At 39.3% G+C, this 27,981-nt stretch overlaps 1 protein-coding gene across 3 annotated transcripts in view; it reads right to left on the bottom strand.

Annotated features, from left to right (window-relative positions):
• cnksr2a (connector enhancer of kinase suppressor of Ras 2a) overlaps nucleotides 1-27,353 on the bottom strand; it is a 97,072-nt gene extending 69,719 nt beyond the window's left edge. For 2 of the 3 annotated variants that reach the window (XM_051940049.1, XM_051940050.1), the window contains exons 1-3: nucleotides 27,171-27,353; nucleotides 7,645-7,808; nucleotides 4,400-4,602 (exon numbers count right to left, since the gene is read on the bottom strand). In XM_051940049.1, coding sequence (XP_051796009.1) covers nucleotides 4,400-4,602; nucleotides 7,645-7,808; nucleotides 27,171-27,234 — 431 coding nt within the window. In that variant the 5' untranslated portion in view covers nucleotides 27,235-27,353. The remainder of the gene's footprint in view (nucleotides 1-4,399; nucleotides 4,603-7,644; nucleotides 7,809-27,170) is intronic. The other variant, XM_051940051.1, reaches the window with a different exon arrangement.
• Nucleotides 27,354-27,981: the final 628 nt, after the last annotated feature.

The raw sequence follows: 27,981 nt of genomic DNA, 5'->3' as shown, positions 1-27,981 counted from the left end.
AAAAGCTCCCATGGGATCACACGCGTATTAAATTTAGCAGTGGACCCCCTCATAGCTGGAATATGCTCTTTTTAATACTTTTTTTGGATAATATGCTGGATTTGGGTGAAAAAACATCCTGATTTAATCTCTTTTTTCTTATTCCTTGGCTTCTGGAATCTGGATGTCATCAAAATAAAAGCTCTGATTCAATCACATGTTAATTTCAGCAGTGGACCGTCTCATAGCTAGAATGTGCTCTTTTTCCTACGCTTGTTTGGATCATTTGCTGGATTTGGATGAAAAAAACATCTTGTTTTATTCGCTTATTTCTAATCCCTGGCTACAGGAATGAGAATTTCATCAAAATAAAAGCTCTAGTGGGATCACATGCATGTTAAATTTAGCACTGGACCCTCACAGAGCTGGAATATGCTCTTTTCCGCACTATTTTTTTGGTATAATATGCTGGATTTTTGACAAGACTGTCTGAGGATGGAGGAACAGAGTGCTCTGCTGAGTCTATCCCTTTTCTCAATGTCGCTTTGCCATTTACAGTTGGATCACGGTGCGTGGGCGGCCGCGTGTGCGCTTGCATAAGTGTGTGTCAGTGCGTAGCGTTGTGGGTGTGTGTTTTTTCCCTGCGCTTGTGTGTTTGTGTGCGTGTTTGCGTTCGTCTGGATGGCCCGCGGACAGGTGTGGGTGCCTGGCATTTCAAGAACCGATGTCAAAGACCTTTAGTTCTGCATCTGACGTGTGTGAAGGAGATCGTGTCGAGTCATGAATAAATGAAGCGACAGAGAGGAGAAGTGAGCGAGCAGAGAAACACGGCGAGAGAGAGAGCTACGACATTATTCCTTTGGGGAAAAAAAAAACATATTTCACAAAAGATGTCAACACCTGCAGGAGCTTGTGCTCGTGCAGATTGGAGTTTTAGTCGTACAAACAGAGAACAGAGGGACGATTTAGAACCCTCGTTTACATATCAGGCATCGCATACATTCATTGTTGATTAGTTGATGACTTGTTTAGTCACTAAAACACGGAAAAATTGATATCATGCGGTGTTTTCAGTCGTCAAACCCAAAAGATTTTGAATTTGCACCACAGAAACTTTAAATATAAACATGGATTTTCATCATTTTTTCCAGTAAACATGATTTAGACAAGCATAAACTGTTGCTGATTCACAGAAATCAGATCCTAGACTGGTTATTTCAGCTTTAATATTAATAATTTATGGCCATTTGTGACGTTATGTGCTCAAAATATTCCATATCAGGCATCGCTTGGATGCATTTTTGATCAGTTGATGACTTAAAAATGGAAAAATTTTGCACATTTTCAATTCAAAGGACAAAGATTTTGAGTTTTTGCCACAGAAATCTTAAATATTAACATGGATTTTTGTCATTTTTTCCACTAAGCATGATTCAAACATGTAATCAAGAGTCATAAACTGTTGCTGATTGATAGAAATGAGGTCCTAGACGAATTATTTCAGCTGTAATATTGTTTTAAGGATATAAGTGTCATTTATGATGTCATGTGCTCATTATACTGCATATCAGGCATCACATACATTCTTTTTTGATTATTTGATGACTTGTTTAGTCACAAAAAAATGGAAAAAATTGAATTTTTCAATGCATTTCCACTAAAAATCCAAAGATATCCAGTTTGCATAACAGAAATCTTAGATATTAACATGTATTTTTGTCTTTTTTCCCCCAGTAAACATGATTTAAACATGCAATCAAGAGTCATAAGCTGTTCTTGATTGATAAAGATCAGTTACTAGACTAATTCTTTCAGCTGTAATATTAATGTTTTATGTATATTTGTGTCATTTATGAAGTTATGTTCTATTTTGCCGCAAAATTCAGCAGGATTCATGCGTCTCGCTGCCGTTTGTAAAGTTTTGCTCCACAAACATGAGAATTTTTCATGCTTTGGATCATGTTTTTTTCCCTTTTTTTGCTTTGGGATGCTCGCTGGTCAGCCACAAACAGGACTTTAATGTGTGTCTGCAGAGCTCTGGTGTCTGGAGGCTCGGCTAATCTGTGTTTTATTGTATCGCATCTCCTGGCTGTTATTACCTTTTGATGGTATTAGCGGAGACACAGGCAGGAAATGAGCAGGAGAAAGAGAGAAAGTATCAAAATAACATGCAAACACAGGTCCGGACGGCCAAGGGTCAAACCGCGGACTTAACCTTTAAGCTGTTTTTTCTTTAATCGCCAATATGCAACAAACTAATATCACCTTTTCTACATGCAGGCCTCAGCTGCGACTCCTCAGCCCCTGGATGCCGTTTACCGCTCTGCTTTAAGATTTATTACAGGTGATGTTATAATACTCTCCTCTGCGAGCTGTAAGCTGAGGTCAGATGATGCTGCCCTGTTGGAAGACACTGGGTTTTATTTATTTATGAGGACCTGACTGGCCTTTCATCTCTTTACATTACTTCACTTTAATGGCTTTTTAACAAAAGTGCTCAGAAGGTTGGATTAAGCTGCAGGTTTCACTCGTTGTCATGAAACTTCTGACATCCACTTTTACTTGCTATGGACTTGGAATAAAATGGAGAACAGTAATTTAAAGGTTTAATTTCTTCTTATTTGACTCCTAGCTGCTCTTGGTTTAGTTTTGTCTTGACTCTGTGAACCCCAAAACCTGCTAATAGCTTCGAAAAGCAAGTTATCTTTTTGAAAAAGTGGTAAAACAGAAAGTAAATCGCTTTAATCATATGTGATGTGTGCTTAAGTCGGGATATTTAATCAGATCTAAGCATATGTAAAGAAAATCGCTTTGTTCTACAGGTTTCGTTTTAAAAAAGCTACCAAAAATGAGCCATCAGCAGTACCCAGATTTTATAAAAAAATAAAAACTTCTGTATTTTTGGGTGCATCTGTGAAGCCATTAGTGACTCAGCAACAAACAACAGCTACAGAAAAAAAGAAATCAGGTACTGCAGGCGGTGTTTACACAGATATACAGCGTCGTTTTTTTGAATATTTCCCCCACTTAAATGTTCAAGGTCATCAAACTAATTTAAATATTAGATGAAGGTAACCCAAGTAAACACAAAATGCAGTTTTTAAATGATAATTTAATGCCGTAAGGGAAAAAAAAACTGCCTGGCCCTGTGTGAAAAAGTAATTAAATGATGAATTAACTGTGGCTCGTCACATTTTTTGGAGAGCAAATTCAATTTCACGGAACATTTAAACATAAAAGTGGGGAAAATATGCAAAAAAATCGAGAATTTTCATAGCACTGTATAGTGACAAATATGGAAACAAATTACAAATTTAAGCAGGCAGAGTTATTTTCTGCAGTTTTGGTAACACTTGTGAGAAAAATATTGTGTATGTTAATTCAAATTTTTTCATATTTTGTGAACTGATTAAACAAGAAAAATCTATGTTAATTGAAAAAACAACTACTTGGCGTTACGTGCTATTGTTTTACTTTTTTTTTCCAATTTGCCTTCTTAGTATTTTTGTTCTCTGCAAATTGTACCTCTGTTTTTTTAATTATTATGTATACGTTGTTGAATAGTGTCTTTGCTTGGCCTGATTTTAAATGAGGCTTAAATGTGTCTTGGTGTTTCATAAAGGTAGACTTGGCTGCACTCACTTTAGATGCTGAAGAAAGATGCATTTATTGATTAATTGACTTAAAAAAATGAAGCATGGAAACTGAATCTGAGAGTTCATAAGCAGCCGTTTAGTTCAACTTTGCTTAATAAAACGACTGGCAACAGGAAATAACATCTCGCCGGACTGTGTCACTAATTTTATCAGGATCAAAGCCAAAAAACACATTTAATATTTATCGCAATTAGCCAAATGAATGAATAAAATAGATTCATTGCACTAAAGCATAAAGTAATAACAATTAAAACCACAAATGTTGTCCAGCATCTGATTTAAGAGAACTGTAACTGATGTAAAAGTCCTAATTATGTCGAGGAAAGTGAGAAATGCATGACTGTGCACAAGTTTTAGCCACTTTAGGGCTTATCTGTCACATCATGAAGAAGTATCAGCCACAAAATGGTAAAAAGCAGCACTATGGAGTCGGTGTGAGTTTACATGAAGAGACAGAAGACACACAAAATAAACATCCTGCCAAGTGCACCGAGGAGAACTGTTGCTGCTTCAAAGGCAAATATTGATTCGATTTTGTTTTTGAAAGCATCCTCACTTTTTCTGACTTCGCCAAAGTCTCAAGGTAATTCATATTTTTAGCTCCCACGTGACCAATCCTGCAGTCGTCCGGCGACACAAACACTCAGTCTGAAGGTAAATAATAAAATCTGTCTCTCAAACTAAAAGCTGCAAGTCCTCACATCCAGATAAACACACCGGGTCTGTGCTCGAGTTAAATTTAGCCGGTAAAGAGAAGGTATCACCTGTCCAGCCAGGCCAGCAGGCTCTTGGCGGCGGTGATGAGGTCGACCACGGAGGTCAGCAGATCATTGGGGAGCCGCCGTGAGCTCCTGCTCTCCGATTGGCTGCTGCGACGGCGGCCGGAAATGAAGTTCTGCAGGTTTTTGGCCGAAGCGCCGAGTTTGTGAGCCAGAGTCCTGACGCTCTCCGTCTCCAGTCCTGAGTTCTGCATGAAAACACGCATTAAAAACACAGATTAGCAGCAAACACAAACACAAATACATCAGTTTAAACAATCTGATGGCTTATATTGTCTTAACAAAGCACCATTTTTGTTTTAACCGTCTCTTTTACTTGTACTTTTGGTGAATGATATAATGGATGCTACTAACATGATCGATCTGAATGATTCACAGTGACTAAAATGGTGCTAAAATTAGCCTCTTGTTTGAAAGATGCAGCAGTGTGTGGGTGAGGATGATGAATACGATGACATTTATCAATTTTCCCAGAGTTTCTTTCGTTTTTTGGACTATTTAGCAGGATTTTTGGAACAAAGCGTAACCAGTTTGCTGCTTCTTTTTTCTGCTGATTTATGCACATTTAAATTTGCAATATTTGAGGTACATAGAAATCCACAGTTAGATTTATTTACTAGCATTCACATACATGAAGAGCAAACCACACATACAATAAAGTAGTAACAAGAAAAGCAAAGAGCACAGCACTCCGCCAAGGCTGCTCAGTTGTTGTATCATTTCCGACGGATGAAATCTTGAAAGAATTTGTGTCAGAACTCACAGCAACATAGAATGTGGCCATTTAATATAGATGCACCCACTAATGTTCTTGCGCTGAGCACAGGCGTGTGTTCTACATATATACGTTATCTACGGACACTGAATCGCTTGACCTAAATATGTAGTGGGAATTGATGGGACACGGAAACATCCCCACAATTTAATCAATTGTTCCTTTTATCATTTCAGACGGATAAGTCCCAATAAGTCCTCAACTTTGGATTTGTAGTAGGATTGCAATCATGTGATTGTCAACAGGCAGCTGACGTAGTGTTCAGTTGTTGTCATGGTTACAGTGATGCCATGCCGCTATCTCTCGATGATACAGAAATTTTTAGCAAATCCATGGATCCAGACTATAAGCCGCATCACTGCCAAAATCTAATCACTTGGTCCTTGTGTCATTTCTGACCTTCCCTGAAAATTTCATCCAAATTCGAGATTCTGTTTTTTGAGTAATGTTGCTAACAGACAGACAGACAAACCAACACCAGTAACAACCAACTAGTAACAAATGAATGGCACATGGATGAAGAGGCTTCATTTGCTTTCCATTTTTCTGCTATTTAAGGATGTATTTATATTTCTTTGTTTTTTTCATGTGATCAAATGATTGTCATGTTTTACTTCCTTATGTCTGCAACCTCAGTTTTTATGCACTAAATAAATATTTTTTAAAAGACATAGGGGCATAAACTGATCTATCGACTAAACAGATGGTTTAATTCTGCAATATTTTTGTGGAAAAATAGGAAACAGAAGGCAAGAGAAGAAAATGTGACTTCACTGGTGCTGAGGTACTTTCTAGACAAATTCTTGACATAAAAACTGCTGTTATTTATCATTTTTTACTATTTAAAGTCAGTGGATAGAAGAGGGTGATGGAGACGATGCTATGTGGGGACAGACAGTCGAAGGCAACCAAGCATCTGTCTTTTGAAGAAAAATTCCTCGATTTCCACCTGCTGCGTGATGTTTTTCTAAACCAAACCGCTGTTAAAAATAACTGCGGGTTTAACGAGAAGCAGCTCTACAGGAGAAGTTGCTTGCTTGTTAGAAAAGTCGCCTATGTGTCGTTTCTGGAGGGGATGGAGAGCATCTTTCTCAGAAGAATGTTCTCGTCTTCAGCTCAGCACAAACCACAAAAGTTGTTATTTTCACTTTTCAGGTGCAGCTTCTCCAGTTCTTGGGTCTCTATGTGTTGCCTGAGTCTCATATATTTACTCCGAGAAGGAATGGTGGAGTTATGTGACCATCGGCGTACATTTATCCATCTGTTTTTCTGTCTGTCTGTTAGCAACATCTTTCAAAAACAGACCAACAGATTTGGATGAAATTTTCAGCAAAGGTCAGAAATAACACAAGGACCAAGTGATTAGATTTTGGCAGTGATGCTGTTTATAGTCTGGATCCACGGATTTGTTAAAGATTTCTGTGTCATTACGAGATAGCAGCACAGCGTCACTGTAACCATGACAACAACTGAACACTACGTCAGCTGCCTGTTGATGATAAATGATTGCGATCCTACTACAAATCTAATCAGAAATGATACAAGGAATAATTAATTAAATTGTGGGGGTGTTTCTGAGTCCCATCAATTTCCGTTGTTGCTACATATTTTGGTCATGTGATTCGGTACCGGTATCTGTACATAACGTACACATGCATACCAAGGTCATATTGTTTGTGGGTACATCTATATTTAATGGCCACAATGTATAGTGCCAGGATTTGTGATCATCAATAACCAATAAAAAATGCTGCATTTCTGACAATGCCATATGGAGGAATGAGCAGCCTTGGTGGAGGACTGTGCTCTCTCTCAGTGCTTTTCTTGTTGTATTTGTAAAACCATTCTGCCCAAACTTTTCTCATATCTTTGCAAATTCATCTGCAGCAGCTCATCTTCCAATCATAATATTCAATCTGAAGACAGAAAAGAGAGATTTCTGCTGCAGACATTTGGAATAGGAGGAAAATTACATTCAAGAACTCCTAAGAAATATGCTAAATTATTCTTTCACTGATTGTCTTGCACATTTCCTACTTTTCCCAGTTATTGATTCAAGTGTTTTTCTTGAAAGTTTCAAATGCTGTTACCTGGCTTTCAGTATTGTTTTATTTGGGTGCCTGATGCTGATGCAGCAATTCTGGTTGTGTTACTTTAAAATGAGACTGCCAACCTAAATATTGATTAGCAACCTGATTAGATAAACTTTAAATAAAATTTTAAAAAATTATTTCCAACCCTCAGCTATTCTCAGTCTAAAATTGAGGCTGTTTGTTTCCCCTTGGGACAGTGACAATTGGGGAGATGCAAGGATTTGATGCAGGCCACTAAAACTTGACTTTCTCCAATTTGTTTCACTGTGCATCCAAGCAGAGCGACATACATTAAAGCTGCAGCTGTAAAGACACCTAATGAGAGTCCTGCACTCCACCGAAACCACGAGACACAAACTCACCAGAGCACAGAGCAAGTCGACGGCCTCCAGAATGAGCTCCTGGTGTCCAATGCGAGAAACTCCCAGCTCCTCGAGCTCGGCGTGGCTAATCCTCAGCAGCCGCTCGCCACACACACCTCCACGCTCAAACACACACACATATTGCTGCAAGCAGTCGTCCAGACCTGCAACAGACACACACATGATGAGGTTACACACCATCAACACATTGGATTTGTAAATAAAGGAAATAAAGTGGTTTTCTGAGACATTTCCTTTAGAATCTACTATATTTAGTTGTGCTAAACTAACATGGTAACATGATAAACATTTGAGTCTTAGCATTTAGCTCACATCACTGCAGGGCCTCACAGAGCTGTTAGCATGGCTGTAGGCTGTTTAGCAAATATTAGCATGCTAACAGGCTACTCTAAGATGATGAACATGGTAAACATTATGCCTTTTTATCATCAGCATGTTAGCATCATGACTACTATTTGCATCTTAGCATGGAAAAAATAACATTTCAGTCAGAGTAGATCGTAAACATGGTTAACTTTAGACGCCTTTAGAATTAGCATGTTAGCATACTGTGAGCATGTTAGCATGTTAATGTTATAATTTAGCTCAGAGGAGATAGTAAACATGATAAACTTTAGACGCCTTTAGAATTAGCATGTTAGCATACTGTCAGCATGTTAGCATGTTAATGTTATAATTTAGCTCAGAGTAGATAGTAAACATGGTAAGCTTCAGGATCCTTTAGAATTAGCATATCTGCACACTGTGAGCATGTTAGCATGTTAATGTTAGCATTTAGGTCAGTAGATAGTAAAAATGGTAAACTTGAGACCCCTCAGAATTAGTATGTTAGCATATTGTGAGCATATTAATGTTAGGGTTTAGCTCAGAGTAGATCGTAAACAAGGAAAACTTTACATCTTCATACACATCAGCAATGTTACCATGATGTTAGCATTTAGCTCAAAGCAGATGTTCAACATTAGACCTTTTTATCAGCATATTAGCATGCAAAAGGTGTTCCGCAGGGCTCATTCCTAGAGCCTGTGCTGTTCACCCCTTCTGTAGTCTATTGATGTATGCTGTATCTCTCAGATGTATTTGTTTTTCATATTTTTTAATGCGATCACCTTTTAAATATTTTTGAATTTTGTGTGTATTTTATTTAACTTGTCTGTGCTATTTTTGATTTATTACTTTTTGACTTTTGCCTGTAGAGCAGTCTAAATAACCTCTGTGTATGACAAGATGATAAATGAATTTGCTTGTTTACTATTGATTCTATTGTCTTCTCTGTATCTGGTTGTAATGTACATCTAAATCCTTATAATACTACTTTGTACTGTAGTGCAGAAACCGATAATTCTGCTCTTGATGCATAAACTAGTTTTTCTCAATGCAGATAAAACTAAAGTCAATATTTTCAACAGAACCAGAAATATTATGACAATTTTATCATCTCTGCTATAGCTGAAACCTTCCCAGAGTACAAATATCCTGGAATTTGGATGGCTGAGAAGGTGACCTTTAAATATCATGTGCTCAGACTGCTGACTTAAGTGACACCAAAATCGGTTTCTTGTACAGGAATAAATCAGGTTTCTCATTGCTTTGTAGAAAAACACATTTTCGATCAGTGTTGGATTATGGTGACATTTTATACATACATGCATCAGTTGTGACTCTGAACCTGTTTAACATTTATAACTGGTGATGGTTATCAAACTACCTGTACAATATGTTTATTTATAGGAATCCTACTTGTTCTTTAACCCTCTAACATTACTTCATTGCTGTCTTTAGTCACTGTGTACCCACAACCTGGAACAATCTACAGCATGACACGTTTTTAACCTTCGGGCACTTTAGATTACTAATTTCATTTTATTTAAATTACAGCTGTTCTTTTTTTAAAATGGATTAATTAGTTTTCATGTTTTAAATGCAATAATATGCTTTTAATTTTGTCTTTCCATTGTCATCATTATCCAAGTTTCTTATCGATATGCTCTTTTTTCTTACCCGGCTACATTGTAAATGAGGCCTCAAGACCTCAGTGTATTCCGAGTTTAAATTAAGGTTGAATGAATTCTACTGTTATCATTTAGCTCACAGATGCTGCCTCACCGACCTGCTGTAGAGTTTGAATCTTGTCAAATTGTACGTTTTATTATTTATTTTTACCATTTTTTTGCTTGGTTGAATCATCGTACTATTTCTTCTTCCTCCTGCTGTACCGCGATGCTGTTATATATATATAGTAATTATGAGAGTGCACATTAGGTAGTCAGAAATTATGGGCCCCAGTAGTTGGATGCAAGCTCTCCGTCCAACACCGCCATCACTCTTCATGAGCGGTCCACAGCTCAGACGCTCTTTAACACGTTCATTCCTCCTGATCAATAACCGCACACATCCCTACTTGAAATTATAGGTTTCAGGCTGCACTCCAGAGCTGCTCATCAGCTTTCTGTGCCACGCTTTCACCGGCAGCTTCCCTCTTTCAAAGTCTGCCTATAGGGACGACGGATTCCTTTCAGTCTGCACAGAAAAACGCAAGACAGTTTTATACCGCTGCTTGTTCCAGGTTGTTTCCGATAATACAGCAGCTGCTGTGTTGTGTTTTTCGAGTCGTCTCGGCTTGCTTGCAGTTTTGTACATTTGGGCCCTTTCAAAACCAGAACAGAGTAAGTGTGACATACAGCTTATTTTAAGAGACACCTGAGGGCTACAGGACTCTGTTTGTAAATGGGCGACTTTGAGAGCTGTTTTGAGAAAAGAGAGTACAGAAAAAAAAAGGGAATAAAACCAAACAGAATCTACAAGATCTGGTGCATGTGAGGGTTTTAGTTCCTTAAGTGGAAGTTTTACTTTACAAAAAACTATTAGTGTTAAATTAATCCATAGTACAAAGTGCCAAGTTTGGATCACAGTAGTTTTTGTCAAAGTTACACTTGTGCTGCATCCTGAACCACTACTTCCATTACTTCCTAAGACATATGACCATCTGAAATACACCTTTAACAAATGGCAGCAAAAAGCCTTATTCTTTGTGTCTTACGTTAATTTTGGTCAGATTACTGGGTTTTAACTTCGGAAAAGAACACTGAATTGAGGTAAGATGTAAGAACATCTTTGCATTTCTTGTCTGTTCTTCATCTGCTATCCCCACCCACTTAGCCCCACTCTCACCCCAACCGGTCGAGGCAGACAGCTGCCTTCCCTGAGCCTGGTTCTGTCCAAGTCTTTTGTTTTATTTTCTCCCTGTTACAACTATTTGTTTGCTTTGGTTCCTTCCCACCATTGCTGACTGCTTGCTCATAAGGGAATCCAAAGGGAACTTGGGTTCATTGGGTTCTCTGTTTAGAAGTCGTCTTCACTTTACTATGTTAAGTGCTATGAGACGACATATGTGGTGAAATAAAACTGAACTGAACTGAACATTGTTATGGGAAATATAACAGGGTTTGGGTGTCGAAATGTTATAGAGAGATTATAATTGCAGGACAGCATTGTTACATGTAAATTAGAAAGTGTGAAATCATCCAATATGGACGTTATTTCTAAGGATCCTTGGCTGTCAAGCTGCATCTAAGAACATCCTGATTGTCTTTGTAGTCGTGATGCCTTCAGCTGTACAGTGGGGATAATGGTGCTCTCTTTCAACCATCCTTTCTTTTAAGTCGTACATGGTGTTGCTCTCATTTAAGGTGATAAAACATAACAGGAGCAGACGTCTTCTGAAGCTGTTCGACGACCTAACAAGCACTTTGTTTGAAGTGCACCGAGGACTTTAATCAAGACGAAACTCAGCAAGTTTTAAGAGTCTGCAGCACTTCTCATTCTGTACAGAAAGGACTTGAAACCAGTGGATACTTGGGATTAGAGCCACAACTACTTTGACAATCAAGTTTTTTCACCGCACTTTACACCAAGTATGTGGCGTTTGTGGCGGCTCAATGAATTCTACCGTGTAGAAATGAGATATATTGTAGAAAAAAGAACCGCTTTCACATCTTAACCCTCCTCTGCACCTTCCTGTGCACCCGCTGCAGCAGATAAAGAGGCCTTCCAACAAGTTTTACTACATTTCGAGCTGCAAAGCGGTCTCGAGTCAGCTCTATTTATGGCTTAACGTCCAGCTAAGAGTCTCTAGAGGAGCTAAAACAAACGCTGCACCTGAAACAGGGGTGGAGAGGCTGCAACAGAAGAAGTAATAGATGGGCAATCAGGCAGCGGTCCAGAAAGACTTGACTCTCTGCTGTATTGTGTAACGTCTGTGTTTTGAGTATATATATGTGTGGGACGGTCTCTCTAGATGTGCTGTTGCGTGAGTGTGACAGTGGGCGGGTGTGTGTGCGTTGCTCGAGTGCGTGTGCATATGTGTGTGTGTGTGTGTGTTTGTCTGGCCAGAGTTGGTTTGCTGAGTCAAAGGAAAGCAGATCAAGACAGAGCTGCTCAGCTGCAGCCCCTGGCTCCCAAAACAATGAATGTATCCAGCTTCTAACCTCTCAACAAACAGCCAGCTGGAAAACACGCACACATACACACACCTCTGAGGAATGAGCATTGATTTCCCCCGCTTCAAGACCCCGCTTTATAATACACTCATCTATCATAACCACACTAACAAAGATGGGGGGGAAGAGAGCGGAGGAAGAGAGAGGGGAAAAAAGCAAAGAGTAAAAGGAAAAAACCCTCATAAGCCAGCTGTTAAATTGCATGCAAACTATTTCACACACACACAAATTCCTTCTCTCATCAGCGACGAGCATTTGTCGGCTCCTGCACCCTCCCTCCCTCCCTCCCTCCCCAGCCGCTAAATCTCAAGTCTAAATGAAGCGTTCAGTCCCAGAGTGCCATGCATCAAAAAACTTGAAGCCCAAAACCCATCAACGTTTAAGAACATGGATGATTCTGAAACCAAAAATGTAAATAAATGCAGGTCGTGCGGCCTTCGAAAGAAAAGGCGGCAATCGGTTCACGAAGATAAGGTGACGTCTTTTCAGCTTTATCTCAATTTGGAAGGAAACTCGACAAATTGATTTCCCTGTCTGGACCTCCAAACACTTCAAGTTGATGAGTGATAGCTCACGGCCTCCACTGACAGGAATGAAAGGACTCGATAAGAATGAAGACATCAAACTACTTAGACTTTGTGCTTTAATGTGAGGCGGAGGTCACTTGAGGTACAAGCAAGGCCCTAAGTGGGACTTTAAATCAAATAATTTGGTGAGACAAGCTAAGGTGGAAGCCAATTTTTAAATGGATCTAGTGGTGGAAAATAAATTAGCTTCTTTTTAAGGTTGAATACTGACCGTTGTGACTGCATTTCATCAATTTCACAGCTATAATCAGTAGATATAATAAGGGTTATTTGTATTTACAAGACCTCTATGAAGCTCTAATAAATAAATAAATGCAGATCTACTTGTATAACCCTCCTGTTGTCTTCACTTATGGGCACCCAAAAAAATATTGTTTCCTTGTCCGAAAAAAGTCCAATAATTCAGCAAAAAAAAAAAAGCCCCAAATTTCTGAAAATTTGCAAAACCTTTAGGAAGAAAATTCCAATAATTCTTTAAAAGTTTCCCAAGTTTTATTTTAAAAAAACAAACAAATTTGGCAAGAAAATTCTTGTAAATATTTTCAAATAATGAGTAGAAATCTTTAAAAAAAAAATCCTAAAAATATCTAAAATGATTACATATATATCATTAAAACTTCTAATATTTCTTTTAAGAACATTCACAAAAAAATTGTGAATGTTCTGAAACATTTTTAACTTTTCTTTTTTCCACCAAAAAATGTTCAAATATTTCCCAAAAATGTTGAAGTTCCCCTGTGAAAATATGTATTTTTTCCACATTTTCAAACTTTAAAAAGCGTCAATTTTGACCCACAGGACAACACAGGGGTTAAAAAGTGGATAAATGTAGATTATATAGACTTAGCTTTGATAAAATGTCATTATGGAAATGCAAAACAGAAATTAACAGTAGTTATTAGGACTTCTGCTGAAAACAGCTGCAAAAATTTTAATGCAAAATACATGTTAATAGCCAATTTATATGCCATTAATGCTTCTATTTCTATCTGGCATGGCTATTCTGAATGATTGGTTGCCTTTTTAGGCTTTGAGTAAAGTCTCTTACTTCCAATTAAAGGGAAATTTTGACGCTAATTAAAAACGCCTCATATTTCCACATTGTGCTTATTGCTATTTTTACTTAAGTCATCTGAGCACTTTTTCAGGCGCTGGCGTTCTAATGAGTGCTAATAGCGGCTGATTTCCTAATAGACGTGAAGCTGATTAAAACAATGTTGGCTCTCGCAGGCGAAGTGTTACTACCGCTGTGAGATGCACAGAAGCAGAAGGGGAGAGCTACACTGTGTGGCAAAAGTTCACTGATAATCAGCGCCGCTTATCACTGGCAGTGAGGGAGAGCGTGAATGCCCTGAATACTGATGAGTCAAATTGTAAGTGGCATCAGCGAGCGCACACACGCCCACGCATGTATGAAACAGAAAGCAGCGGCGCCACACAGTTAATATACATACAGTATGATGGATCCAGTACAGCATTCAACATCTGCAGTCAGAAAAAAAACCCACAACCAGCTCATCTCCTGCAGTGGATCAATAATTTAAACTGTTTTATCTACTCCTCTGAGCTTATTTGTCCATTACTTTTACCTAAAAAAAAATACCTTTAGCTTTTACCCATTCATTCATTATTTTAATGATAATTAGCTAAAACATTACCACTACTTTTAGCTCGCCATTTATTTACCTACGAAACCTACTTTTTGAAACAATTTTAATTGTTTAGCCTGTACTCTTACCTTTTGCCCTTTTAGTCATTATTTTAATGCTAATTAGCGAAAACAGTTGATAAACATTACCACTACTTTAAGCTACCCATTTATTTATCTACTAAACCCACTGGTCTGACACAATTTTAACTGTTTAGCTAGTAGTCTTAGCTTTTGCCCTTTCAGTCATTATTTTTTCTAATTAGCTAAAACAGCAATGCTACTTTTAGCTAACCATGTATTTATCTATTAAACCTACTTTTCTGAACCAATTTAAACTGTTTAGCTACTACTTTTAGGTTTTGCCTTTTCAGTCATTATTTGTCGCTAATTAGCTAAAGCAGTAACGCTACATTTAGCTAACCAGCAATTCTAACATTTAGCCAGTACTTTTAGCTTTTTCTCTTTTGTAATTATTTTTTGCTAATTAGCTGAAACAGTACCACTTTTAGCTAACCATGTATTTATCTATTAAACCTACTTTTCTGAAACAATTTTAACTGTTTAGCCAATACTCGTAGTTCAGTCAATATCTAAATGCTAATTCGCTAAAATGGTTGATTAACACTACCAGTACTTTTAGCTAACCATTTATTTATCTACTGTTCTGAAACAATTTTAAATGTTTAAGTGTTGAATTTTACTTTTAGGTTTTGCCCTTTTTGTCATTATTTTAATGATAATTAGCTAAAACAGTTGATAAACATTACCACTACTTTTAGCTAATCCTTTTTTAATCTATTAAACCGACTTTTATGAAACACTTTTACCTGTTTAGCCAGTACTTTTAATTTTAGCTTATATCCATTACTTTTAGCTAACTATTTTCAGTTTTTTCATTACTTCTGTCAATTTTAAACACTGAGTTATTACTTTAGCTCAAATTTTACAGCATCTATCCATTAGCCAACATTTTGCCTTCACCACTGCATTCGCTAAGTATTAGCTAAACTCACTCATGCTAGCTAGTATTAGCTATAACAGCATACATCCATTACCACTGCTCTTAGCTAAGCATCTTCAACCGTTTTAATCATTTATACATTACCTTTAACTGACTACATCAATAGCCAATCCATTTTTTGGACAGACTAGTTTAACTTTATCCATTGCTTTTGGCTGTTTCAACCTTTTTTTTTTTCCATTTTGGCAGCATGTAGTAAATGCTCATTATTATTAATATTATCTTTATACTATTCAGTTTTTTCTTTTAGCTTTTCAGCTACAGTTCATTTAGTAGTTTACTAATGCCATTCACTTCACTAAGTTTTATTTGTTTTTGTTTGCTGATTTACAGGTGTGACAGCTGCCTCTATTTTATTTTAATTGCTTTTTTCCCCCCGTTTTTCAAATTAGCTGAAGCTCTCCACAATGCAACTGCTGTTTTGGGGAGCACCGTTTCACTGTAGTAAAGATGTTAAAATGTTCCCGCCCAAGTTTTTTTTTTTTTTTGCTATAAATTGACAGCCAGAAGCTCAGTGTTTATGTCTGTGTGGGTTTGTTGTATAATGGTGAGCATCTGTACAGTCATGCGCTCATGTCTCTGTATGAACAGCATATATGTGTGAGAGAGAGCGGGATCATGCGTGTGCTTGTGTTTGACTGGTACAAAAAGTGTGATTCATAGCTGACTCACACACTTAACTCCCACGGAGGCACACTTTTCACAAGAGCAGGCGAGCCAAACTCCCACAAACACCCTCTTTCTCTCTGTCACACACACACATCTAATAAAACTAGATTTTGCACTGACTTCTGGGATGTTGGAGAGTCCTATAAAAGAGCCGGCCCTCCCAGTCGGGTTATGTGTCATCTGTTCCGAGCGCTCTGAAGCGTCGGCAACAATAAAAGTTAGACGAGCGCTTGGGATTTGTAAATGCAGGGATGTTGGAAGCCGGCGGCTGTTAGAAGTGAGTTTATGACCGGAAAGTTGCCAGTTTGAATCCCAATGATTCCTCTGGGAAAATTTTGCGTTGGTAAAATAAACCAGGAAAACTATCCCTCCAATAATAACAGTTTTTTTGTGCCTTTGAATTTTCCTGCAAGCTCCTGAGTGTAAATGTTGGTGTTTATTATAAACGTTGCTCTCTTGACTTGTCTGGTTGAATACCACTTGAGAACATCGAGACCTCCTCATCACATTAGTCTTGTGTCAATATAATTAGCAAAGCAAATTATAGAAACACATAAAGCATAGATCTGAGGCATTAAAAGTGTAAGGAGGCAACTGAACACGACTTTGCTTCGGGCAATGCAAAAGCAAACAAACAAGTTAAACGTATTGCTTTGGAAATTTGCATTAGTCACTAAACAGAACATCAGTCTATGTAAATCTGCTCTACAGTATAATCAGATGTCTAAATTTATGTTCCCATCTTGTATTTACAACTGGAAAAGTTTAGACGGACATCATACACAAAAAACGGAATGGGACAAACTTATAAATTTTGCCATTACTTTTTAAAGGTAAAGCATATTAATTTGCAGTCCAATAGACTAACTAAAATGAAGCTAGTTCATGGTTTAAGACATGAAGTGATAACTTGTAAAGCAGCAGCAAGATTGCTATAGCACGTATTTCAACCTCAGAAAGAAAGAAAATGTAGTTCACCAATTACAAGTCGAGACTTTACTTATCTTAGCACTTCTGGACAATTCATTGTTGTGGAAAAGCCAATTCCCCTAATGACATAATTTCGTCAGAAGTTCCCATAACTAAAAAAGACTGATGTTTTGAGAGAGAGAGGGCATAAAGTTAAATATTCCTAACAATAGTTGGCCACAAACACTTGATGAAGGTTTTCTTGACCGACAATCATCAATTTGCCAGTTCCAGATCTATATTTTGCAGTGCAGCACTTTAATGAACCACTGGTTGAAATGTTAGAGTTGTACCAAATTAATCGACAGTAAAATTGCACAGATTTGCAGCCATTAAGGCCTTTCTAAGTGTTATATTTAATGATCTGGACTTAAATAGTGCTTTTCTACCATAGTGGTACTCAGAGTGCTTCACAACGTTCTCCTATTCACTCACCAACGGCGGCAGAGGACCAGGGATCGAACCATCAAACCTGAGCTGCAGCCTCTCATATTTAGCTCCAATTCAGCTTGTTCATATGAGAAGAAAATCATTTAATGAAACATTAATTGAAAGCTTTATCACTGCCTCAAGTCTTTAAGTGCCCCAAACCAGAGCCGAGTCGTGCTTTAGTGGCTTTCACAGGCCTCGAAAATGATGATTTCCCCAAACACCGTGTGGAGAAATGAACCAATAAACAGTTTCCTGATGCAGGTTGAATCCTCACCTTAAGTCTACAAAGATAAAGCCACACAGAAGAGACATCCTGTGATCCTAAAGGCTCTGACTTTCACTCTGGCTGCCTTTTTTTTTAATTTTTACTCTCGTGGCAAGTGGTGTCATCAGATGTGCTCGCATGCTGTCATGCCAATTTCACTGCTGATTTTCAAGTCTGCCGATCAAATTCATGCAAGGGAAATGAGGTGAAACTCTGCCCCGCGCTCTGTGTGAACAGATGATAACAGAACACGACGTGGGGTGGAAAAAAAAACCTATCGATGTGCAGTAAGTGCTCGAATTACGATTGAAGTGCACCACTCCCGTCATTTTTAGCATCGTTGGGGCCATTGCTGTGCCTCAACAATGCCCAGACCTTTTGGCCCCACGAACGCCTTCAGCACATGTGATCTGTCCATGTTATTGCACGCATACAAATACAGCATATCATGTTTCCCTCGTTGGCCACAGAAGCACCAGAGAGACCCAGCGTGAACTGAATGCCACACCAAGGCGCGCCACTTGTGTGTGTGTTGGTGCAAATGTCCGAGGACTCGGGTGGAGCCTTCTGTTCAGAGCGGGTGTGTGCGTCTGTCAGCTGTTGTGCACAGACGGTCTGAGACGAACAACTCACCGTACACCCTCCCACACACACACACGCACACACACATATAAACACATGCCATATGCACATGACCAGCCGATAACCCACCCAGCAGCAACGAGCCCCGACAAACCGACACAGTGCAACATGTAAATAAACCCTTATCGCCATTTTTCTTTTTAGCGAGTCAACAGACTCCCTGACCCGCTTTTTGATGCATTAAACAGACACGTCGAACAGCAATTACTGCTAATATTAGTTATCATTACTCATTTCTCGCAGCTTATGCGGAGGGTGGGCTGACGAAACATGGCGCGAATGATGCATCTTGGCATTAAAGCGGGAGAAAAATTTGTCACAGATCGACTTGAAGAGGCTGTTAAAGATCAAAAGATCAAATTGGAAGAGCAAAATTTTAACTTTAAAAGGCATTTACAGCTAAAAACAACCGGCCGGAATTTGCAGAATAAGTTTTTTCTTCGTTATCTTCCACCATGAGACACATAATTTCAAAAACGACTGACTCCATCGGATTTTCTATTGACATTCAAAAAGAAATGTTTCATCCGTGTGGAATTACAATTTCTTGCCATATCTGACAGCAACCGGCTTAACACATTCGACAAATTAGTGACAAAAAAGCAGAAATGTGAAGATGCGATTACACCAGCTACAGATGGAACAAAAACTGATGCTTCGGCACCACGTCGATGCCAAAACGCTGAGAATGTTGTTTTCCTGTGGTGCCAAAATTAAAATACTGGACGAGAACAACATGTGGAATGGCAGCGGCAAGTGCAGCAACAGGTACACAGAGACGTGTGAAAAAATTACCCAACAAAACAGACACCAGGAAAAGTACATGGAGATATTTTAAGTCAAGTGATCATTCAATTTAATCACACCTCAAACTATCCAGACATCCGGATCTGTGCACAGAATTCTATCTGAGAGAGCTTCTTTTCTTAACGAAATGTAATTACTGGCTAATGTTAGCTTGTTAATGTAGAGATGGCTCATACAGCGAACTGGATGCTGTTTATAGTGGTGAAAAGCTTCTATCATTACAATTCAGCCTTTTGAAATATAAAACTAGGAGTACTTGTCTTAGCACTGGGGATCAGTGAATTATCAGATCTAATATAAAGCTTTTTTTTTCAACTTTATCAGCATTAAATAAACAAAAACACTATAACAAGAAAAGCACTCTTTATAAAACAGACAGCCATCAAAGGTTAGAATGTAGTTACTAACCATCATGTTTGCCAAGAGTCAATTTAAGAAGGTCTTCATGTAGAGATATTAGACACTCGATGGAAATACACAACTAAAGCCTCAAAAACGTGTTAATTTTACGCTACTTTGTGATGGAAAATTGGATGTTTGCTTCAAGACTCAAGACAAACATCTTATAAATGCCAAAAATGTACAGAAAGGCAAGTTTATGTCTATTAAACATAAAAAAAACCCCATCAAGACAAAGTGTAAAAGAAGCATAAAGCAATGTTTAAATGACCTTTTAACTCAATCAAAAGAGTTAAAAAGAGAATTAAAAAGTAATTTAAAACAAGGGTCAGCAGCTGTTGATTTGTAGTAGGATCACAATCATGTGATCATCAGCAGGTAGCGTTAACTTGTTGTCATGGTTACAGTGACGCCATGCCGCTATCTCACAATGATACAGAAATCTTTAACAAATCCGTGGATCCAGACTACAAGTCTCATCACTGCCAAAATCTAATCACTTGGTCCTTGTTTCATTTCTGACCTTCCCTGAAAATTTCATCCAAATCCGTTAGTCTGTTTTTGAGTAATGTTGCTAACAGACGGACAAACGTACGCCGATTGTCACAGAACTCCACTCCACTTTCTTTCCTTCTGTTGTCAGTTTCAAGTCTTGAGCAATGTCCCGCCCACAGCACTAATCTGATTGGTTACCTGCCACGAGTGCTAGCCTATCAACACTGAAGGATCTTTTTATGCTTAAATATAATTAAATCATAAATAAACAAAGGCATTTTAGCAAAGTTTTGTGTTGGAGTTTGTGCTATTACAAATACTGACATCAAGATTTTAATTTCTACCACAAATCAGCCCTAAATATTGATTATTAGCTTCACTGATTACTAATAATCGGTATATGCATGTATGAAAAAAGCACATTGGTCCACCACTAGTTAGAACATTGTATGTTCAGCAGGTTTTAATTATTTCAAACTCAATCATTTGATTAATTTGTTCTTCTGGTATCGAATGTTGTATCAAGAATCATGGGAATTTAGTGGAAATGGCACCAATGACCACATTTCTGGTATGGTAACATTCTTAATAATGGTATATGTTTGAAAAATCATTCAGATGTGACATATTTATGGAAACATGACCTGACTTCACCACATCAGATTTATATTGTCATCTCAAACAGAAGCACCTAATTGATAAAAAGACACTTTCAGTATCCCATCCTGCTGATATGAATGTTTATTTTTTAAGGAAATTCAATCCACTCCTTCAAAGAAAAATCTTTAAACTCCTCACACCTTAAAAAAAAACATCCAAATTCAGCCAGAAAAAGCTCCACAGCTGTGAGGCCAAAATGAACATCCTCATCTGCGGATAACAATGAGTCTCCTTATCACTACCACCGGGGCCAGAGTGAGAGCGGAAAAAAAGCTCCAAATTAGCATCTTTAATCAGACTTTAATCAGAAGCTAAACTGTAAATGAGAGAGTGAGTAACAGCCTCGCAAACAATGAGTCAGTGACAGTGATGTTATTGAACCCGTTCTAAAAATTCTCAACGGTAAGTCTGTCAAATTTAAGGCGACGCAAATTAATCCCAACGACGCTGCTTCCATTTTAGCGATAGTCGGACCAAGGTAGAGACCTGAAAGAGTTAAGGAAATTCTTCTAATCAACTCCCAGTCACTTATTAGAAACTTATATTGTATTTAATTATGAGCTTTGTGAACTCGTCATCTGCTGTGACCGCCGGCCTCCATCAACAGAGCAGCAAACTGCAGCATTTTTACAGTCTCCTTTACTGTCTCACACTAAAAATAGAGGTTTTGGGTGGAGTGTGAGTTTAATGATAACATCCATAATTTGGTTTTATAACCCAATAACACCCACCAGCTCCATAAATCTCCCCGAGACTCAACTGTGAACCGCATTAAGTCTTAAAACATTGATAGGCGCCATATGATAGCGAAATGGTACCGAACTTATACAGCGTACTTGGACAGGCATATTTATAAAGTCCTGAATGACCTTCACATTTTTACTGTTTGTTTTTTGCCAAACTGAACATATATCACTTTCTAAATGGAACTTAAAGAATTGGCATCGAAGCTAACAGTTGGCAGTTAATTTTAACAAAATTAGTTGAGATAATAAATGTGATTAATGGGTTGAGTTTTAGTGCGGTAGGTCTCCTTTTGGCAGGTGGGGTTGGGGAAGTCTGGGTGATGTCGGTGCATACAGAATGCTTCCGAGTATGTTTTATAATCATTAAATGAAATGTTACATTTGGTGCAAAAACACAGGTTGTTTCAGAGGGGCTGACTATGTAACAATGATTATATTTCTGGAGGATTTTATGTCTTCACGGAATATGAATGAAATGTAGAACACGCAAAACTACGTCATCATACAGCGTGGAATCTGGAAAGCACAGTGTAGCCAGTTTTTTTGTGTGTGTAAAAGAGTTTTACAATGTTCACAAAGGCCCCTGGGTACAGACCTAATCAGCCCGGCTGCTGAATTATGCATGACAATAATCTCTAGACCGATCACTGGAATGTATCAGCAGCACTCTTGTAAGCAAAACTCAATTACATTTTAGGATAAATACTCACACTTAGGTTTTTTTGTACATGTGTTTAATTGATGTTTTCTTCTCGTTGTGATGCTCCTTATTTACTAATCCTGTTCTAACAGCTCTGGAGATGGCAGAGATTTACATATTTAGAGCCACTAAGACTCTGAAAAGACGTGTTTAGAGCTCAGAGCTGCTTTGTTTAGGCTTGATTATTTTGTTTGTGCGTTGCGGTGCATTGCTACAACTCTGTGTGGGTTTCCACGGTGAGCCTAAAGTTCACATTTGTTGAACTTTAACCAGAGCTGTGCTGAAAAGTGTGGATGCGTCATGCTTAAATAGACAAAAAAAACTAATTAACCTCACATTTAAAGGCTTACAGTAACAAATTACCCTTAAATTTGGAAATTCAGCCTCTTGGCAAAACACCCACATGCAGATAAAGTTACCAAGTGTGTTACAAAAACACTGCACGAGTCTCTAAAACATAGTAATCTATTGCTACCAGCTTCCTGAACAAAGCGAGAGTAGTGAATACTGTGCCAACCAACACACAACATGCAGTAAAAGATCATAGGCTGCAGGTTACATAACGGTGGACTATGCACCACCATTTCGACCCACTGCACAAAACTGAAGCCAAAATTTCTCGGAAACTGGCATTGCTGATGTACTTTGCAACCAGTTTGTTCAGGAATGATAATAATGATGCCGCCACCTTGCCGAACCAAATACAGCTGGCATTGAACTTAGCTCAATTTCACTTTCATGGACACTCGCTGTGCATTTTTTCATTTCCTAGATGAAATGTTTTAGGTGCGGCTAGCTGTCCAGCTAGCCTAATATTTATATCTAAAATTTCTCTTAGTTGACTGAAAAAGCTGCAAACATCCGCAGATCCTTCAGAATATTTAGTACATGTCACTCCTGTCATTTAAAAATCCACTCGAGAAACACTTCAGGACCACTGCAACTGTTTTTAGTCTTTTTTAAACCTTTTCTAGTCTTTGTGTATTTTGTTTTTGTAATACTGCCTCATTTGATGTATGTTTAAGCTGTTTTTGTTGTTCATCTTGTTGTATGCTACCTCTTGACTAGTTCGTTATCGTAAATGAGAGCCCGTTCTCAACTAACTTATACCTAAAGGATAAAGGATAAATCAATAAAAACACATAAATTACTGCAGAACGACTCATTTAGTGTGTTAAAAGTAGATGATAAATCATACAGTTAGCGTGTCCACAAGTGCTTTTTGTTTTTTCCAGCCTATTTTCAAGGGTTTGAAATGAGAGTGCTGCATACTCACAGACGCAGAGTGTCTATTCTACACCAAACGCATCACACTTGGTGTTTTTTTTCTGGTTGCTAAGAGTTGGAAAATGTTCATCTTTGGTTAAAATGCCAATCACTGCCACTTTTTACCAAACTGTCCAATTACAGTGAAGGAAAAGCTGGACAAAGACTACACCAACTAACCGTCACAGTTTGCTTTTACAAGTACTGAAAGATGGCTAAGCAACAATGGAGGAGATGTTAATATGACTCTCCATGTAACACTCCAGGATTACCACTGTAATAAAATGAAAAGCAATGCTCGGAGTGCTTGAGGGAACATTTTGTTCACCATACCAGGTAAGCAGCAGTCAGCTGAGTCAGCCAGCTGATTGGTACTTGCAGCAAATTACTTCTGCAGATATTTCGCGCCATAGCAACCATAAGCATCTAAAGCACTCCCAGTTGGGAGATTTCTGAGGAGCTTCTGGGTCTTTCAGCTGCCACAAAGCCTCAAGGAAAGGAACAGTCGTTTCATTTTATCATGTACAGTTCCTGAATAGATGTCCACAGGTGTCTCTGCAACAACTACAGTTAGAACAGCTGTCATTTCTATCACATTCACCCTTTCTATAGTATCAAATAAGTTAAGCATTTATTATTAAACCAGAGTGGATATCTGCAATGTTACAGCAGAAAAAGGGATAGGGCAAAAAATGTAGTGATACAAGTAGAAAAATAAACAAGAAATATACTTCAGTCCTGTTGATGCAGTGCAAATTCTTACAGGGTTTTTGTATATGTAGAAAAACACTGATGCCAACAGACTCTTGCGCGAGTAGAAAAATACTGATATCAGTAGCATTCAAAGTAATGCGAGGTCCTCTGGCCTATGCTGAATCAAGCCACAAGAAGGCAGTATAAATATTTTGTCATCACTTCTGGGGAGCTGTCATGTCGTTTATCTCTTTATTTGTACAGTCTATATGCAAAAACAACCACGGAAACTAAACCAATCACCAACATAGACTAGCAAAACAAACAAAATAAGACTCACAAGATCATCAGGACTGAAATTAAACTGGATTACTCAATAAAAAAAATACAAGAGCTGCTTTATTGCGCAATGCAAATCTTTGGCAAAGCTTGAAAGTTGAGGAGGTTGTTGTTGTTTTCCATAGTAAAGGGGATTTCGAAAATGGTAACACTCAGATAGTGGAATGAGTGAAGAAATGTGTGGATTATACCAACAGTCTGGTAAGTCAGGCTAAGTGCAAAACAACCACAAAATGATGCAAACTGTCCACATACAGGTGTAAAATGACCCCATAATGTAGCTGCCAAAGAGTTAATGTCAAGAAATAAGTACAAATTAGTTTTGCATTGCCAGACCATTCTCTAGACTGACAGTGGTGGGTAGAATGGTCTGACTGCACCTCATTACCATTCTACTCAACCAATCAGAGCGGTTGGGGAGCACAAAGAACGGGATGTACCAATAATGCTCCCTCCAAATACTCATGGGGAACTGCTTTGGTGGAACATTTGGATGTGATGAAAATGGTAACAAGCAAGTAGTGGAAAAGGAGGAGAAAATCGCCTGAACAGTGCAGTCAAAAGCAGGTTAATGTCTGCAGTCTACATCTGGTGAGTCAGACTATGTGCAAAACCACCACAGAGAGATGCAAATCCTCAACACTGAAACACAAAACAAACAAACTGAGGCTAACTGACTGCGATGTGATGTAAAAGAACCACAAAGAGATGCAAATTGTCCCCAAAGAGACACAAAATGTTAGCCTGGCCGCGCTAGACAACCCACAGCAACGAATTTAATTCTCTGCCAGGGTCGGTCTAGTTACCCTCGGTAAGCCTAGAGGTTGGATGCTCCTAAAACTGGCCGACGAATCACCATGATGTGTAGAGTCAGAAGGCAGGCGTAACTAAGTGATGACAGAGGCGCGACGATTCTGACAGAAACAACCGAAAACAACCATAGAAACAAGGATAGAAAAGAAGATGGCTGCGCATAATAAACAGTTTTCTTTCGACTCGGCTTTGGCCACAGCCCTTAAAGATTTGAAGCTAAAATTCAACTTGAAAGATAAACAAAGGATAAGTAAGATAAATACGGCTTCACCGAACTCTCACATCCTCTGATTTCCGGCGCTCTAGGAACTATGTCAGCCTATTCGTTGCACTGATTGGTTGTATACCTACCCAATTGCTGCAGAGTGATTTGAAAGACAACCTTTTAGCCCGCCTCCCTCCCTATCGAGAGTTCGTAGACCCTTGTGTCTTCAGACCTGGGTTTAGCGCGGCTAGGCTAACAAAATGTAGCTGCTACAGAGTTAATGCAAAACAACTAGTACAAGTTAGTGCTGCTATAACTAACCATTCAAGGGCACTGACACTGTGCTGCGTAGAATGGTCTGACTGAACTAAAGGTGGAATGGGAGGAGAAGACTACATTTGAGGAGGTCAGCGGCAATCTTGTACCCACAATCTGCATCTGGTGAGTCAGTCTATGTGCAAAGCAACCACAAACAGATGCAAATTTTCCACAAAAAGGGACAAAATGACCACAAAGTATAGCTACTAAAGAGCTGACGCAAAACAAGTACAAAGTAGTCTGGCAGTGTCAGACCGCTCTCTGGCACTGACACTGTGCTGTGTAGAATGGTCTGACTGCATCTCAAATCATCCTGTCATGCCATGTTTGTATCCCTTTAAAGCAATCACTGTTATCTTGGATGGTGTTAAGAGCAGGATTCACCGATGGGGTTTACTCCTAAAGGTGATGGAGGAATTGTATTGGTAGAACATTTGCAACCTGCAGCGTATATTCGGGGAGTCACACTTCATGCAAAACAACCACAAACAGATGCAGCAAGCCACAAAATGACCACAGAATTTAGCTGACCAAAGAGTTGATGCAAAACAAGTAATACAAGGCAGTCTTGCATCAACAGATCACTCACTAGCACTGACACTGTGCTGTGTAGAATGGTCTGACTGCACCTTACCATCATTCTGCTATCACAGGAGGAGAAAAAAAACTCTGGCATGTTTTTTTTGTTTTTTGTTTAAGCAATCACAGTCATCTTCTGCAGTGTCTGGAACAGGATGCATCAACAGCGGTCACTCAAAGTGGTGATGTTGGAATTGTCTGAGTGGAACATTTCCATACCTGCAGTCTACATTCGGGGAGTCAGACTATGTGCAAAACAACCACAAACAGATGCAACAAGACACCAAATCCTCACAAGATGTAGCTGTCAAAGAGTTGACACAACACAATTAGTACAAAGACACAAAATGAACACAGAAAAAAAGCACCAGAAGAACTGCCCACCCTGCACCCTGTGAGTCCGGCCCCCTCATTCAAAAGTTTCTGAACCCGCCCCTGCTGTCAGCTGTGAAGTTTGGCTGGTTCTACTGCTGTCAATCATACATTACATCATCATCCACTGATCATCAGGTGCAAGGATGATGCGCACACACACACACACACACACACACACACACACACACACACACACACACACACACACACACACACACACACACACACCTCCCACGCAAGATGATCTTATCAGCCTCTTGTCTCTCCTGCATTATTGATTAGACATGATCGGAGTGTTTGTGTGTTTATGAGCCTCCAGGTGTGTAACTAATGAGTCCGTGCGTGCGTGCGTCCATGTGTGTGCCCGTGTCTTACCTTTCATCCAATCCACCACCTGGCTCGTGCTCCATTTGCTCACCGGCTCCATCACCAGCGCCATCGAGGAAACTTTGCGCCGACTCTCCGTTGCGCGCAGGCAGCGTCGTCACCCCCCAGGACAGAGCGGTGCGAGGCGGGCACACCTCACCTCAGCCTCCCCTCCCCTTCCCCGGACCCTCCCGCCCTCCTCCCCTCCCTCCTTCCTTCCCTCCGCAGCCAGGTGACTCCTTATTTATTTTTTTATATTTCTCTGTCACTCTCTCCCGGTCCGGTGCTGCTCTTGTCTCGGCCCGGTGTCGCGTCCCGTTAACGCAGCGGAGCCCTCGGTGCGGGACAGCCCGTGCGTGTGCGCAGCGGAATCCGGTACATTCCCTCGCTGGAACCGGTCTGACATGTGTCGCCTCTCTCTCTCTCTCTTTCTCTCTCCCCCCTTTTCTTTCTCTTCCCTCCCTTCCTTCCCAGTGCGCCAGTCCGGTCCTGCGCTCCCGGTATGTGTGTGATAGAGAGAGGAGTGTGTGTAGGTGTGTGTGTGCGCGCAGCCGCTCCGTTACCGACAGCAGCAGTGTAGGATAGATAAGTCACACCGGACTCAACACCCGACAGCATCTCTCTCTCTCTTTCTTTCTCTGACACACACACACACTCCAGATATGATTAATCTGTGCACGCGCCCTGTGGGTGGCAGTGCGCGCCCACGTGAGTGTATTTCCCTCTGGAGCGATAGAATCATGCAGATATGACGGAAAAGGGGAGATATTCTCTGAGGATGTTTAATCAGGACGTGTGTGTGTGGTAGGAGGAGATGGAG

Source organism: Acanthochromis polyacanthus, chromosome 20, assembly GCF_021347895.1.
Source record: "Acanthochromis polyacanthus isolate Apoly-LR-REF ecotype Palm Island chromosome 20, KAUST_Apoly_ChrSc, whole genome shotgun sequence".
Lineage (NCBI taxonomy): Eukaryota > Metazoa > Chordata > Actinopteri > Pomacentridae > Acanthochromis > Acanthochromis polyacanthus.
Note: the sequence above shows the minus strand (reverse complement) of the source record. Positions and strands in the feature narration are given on the sequence as shown.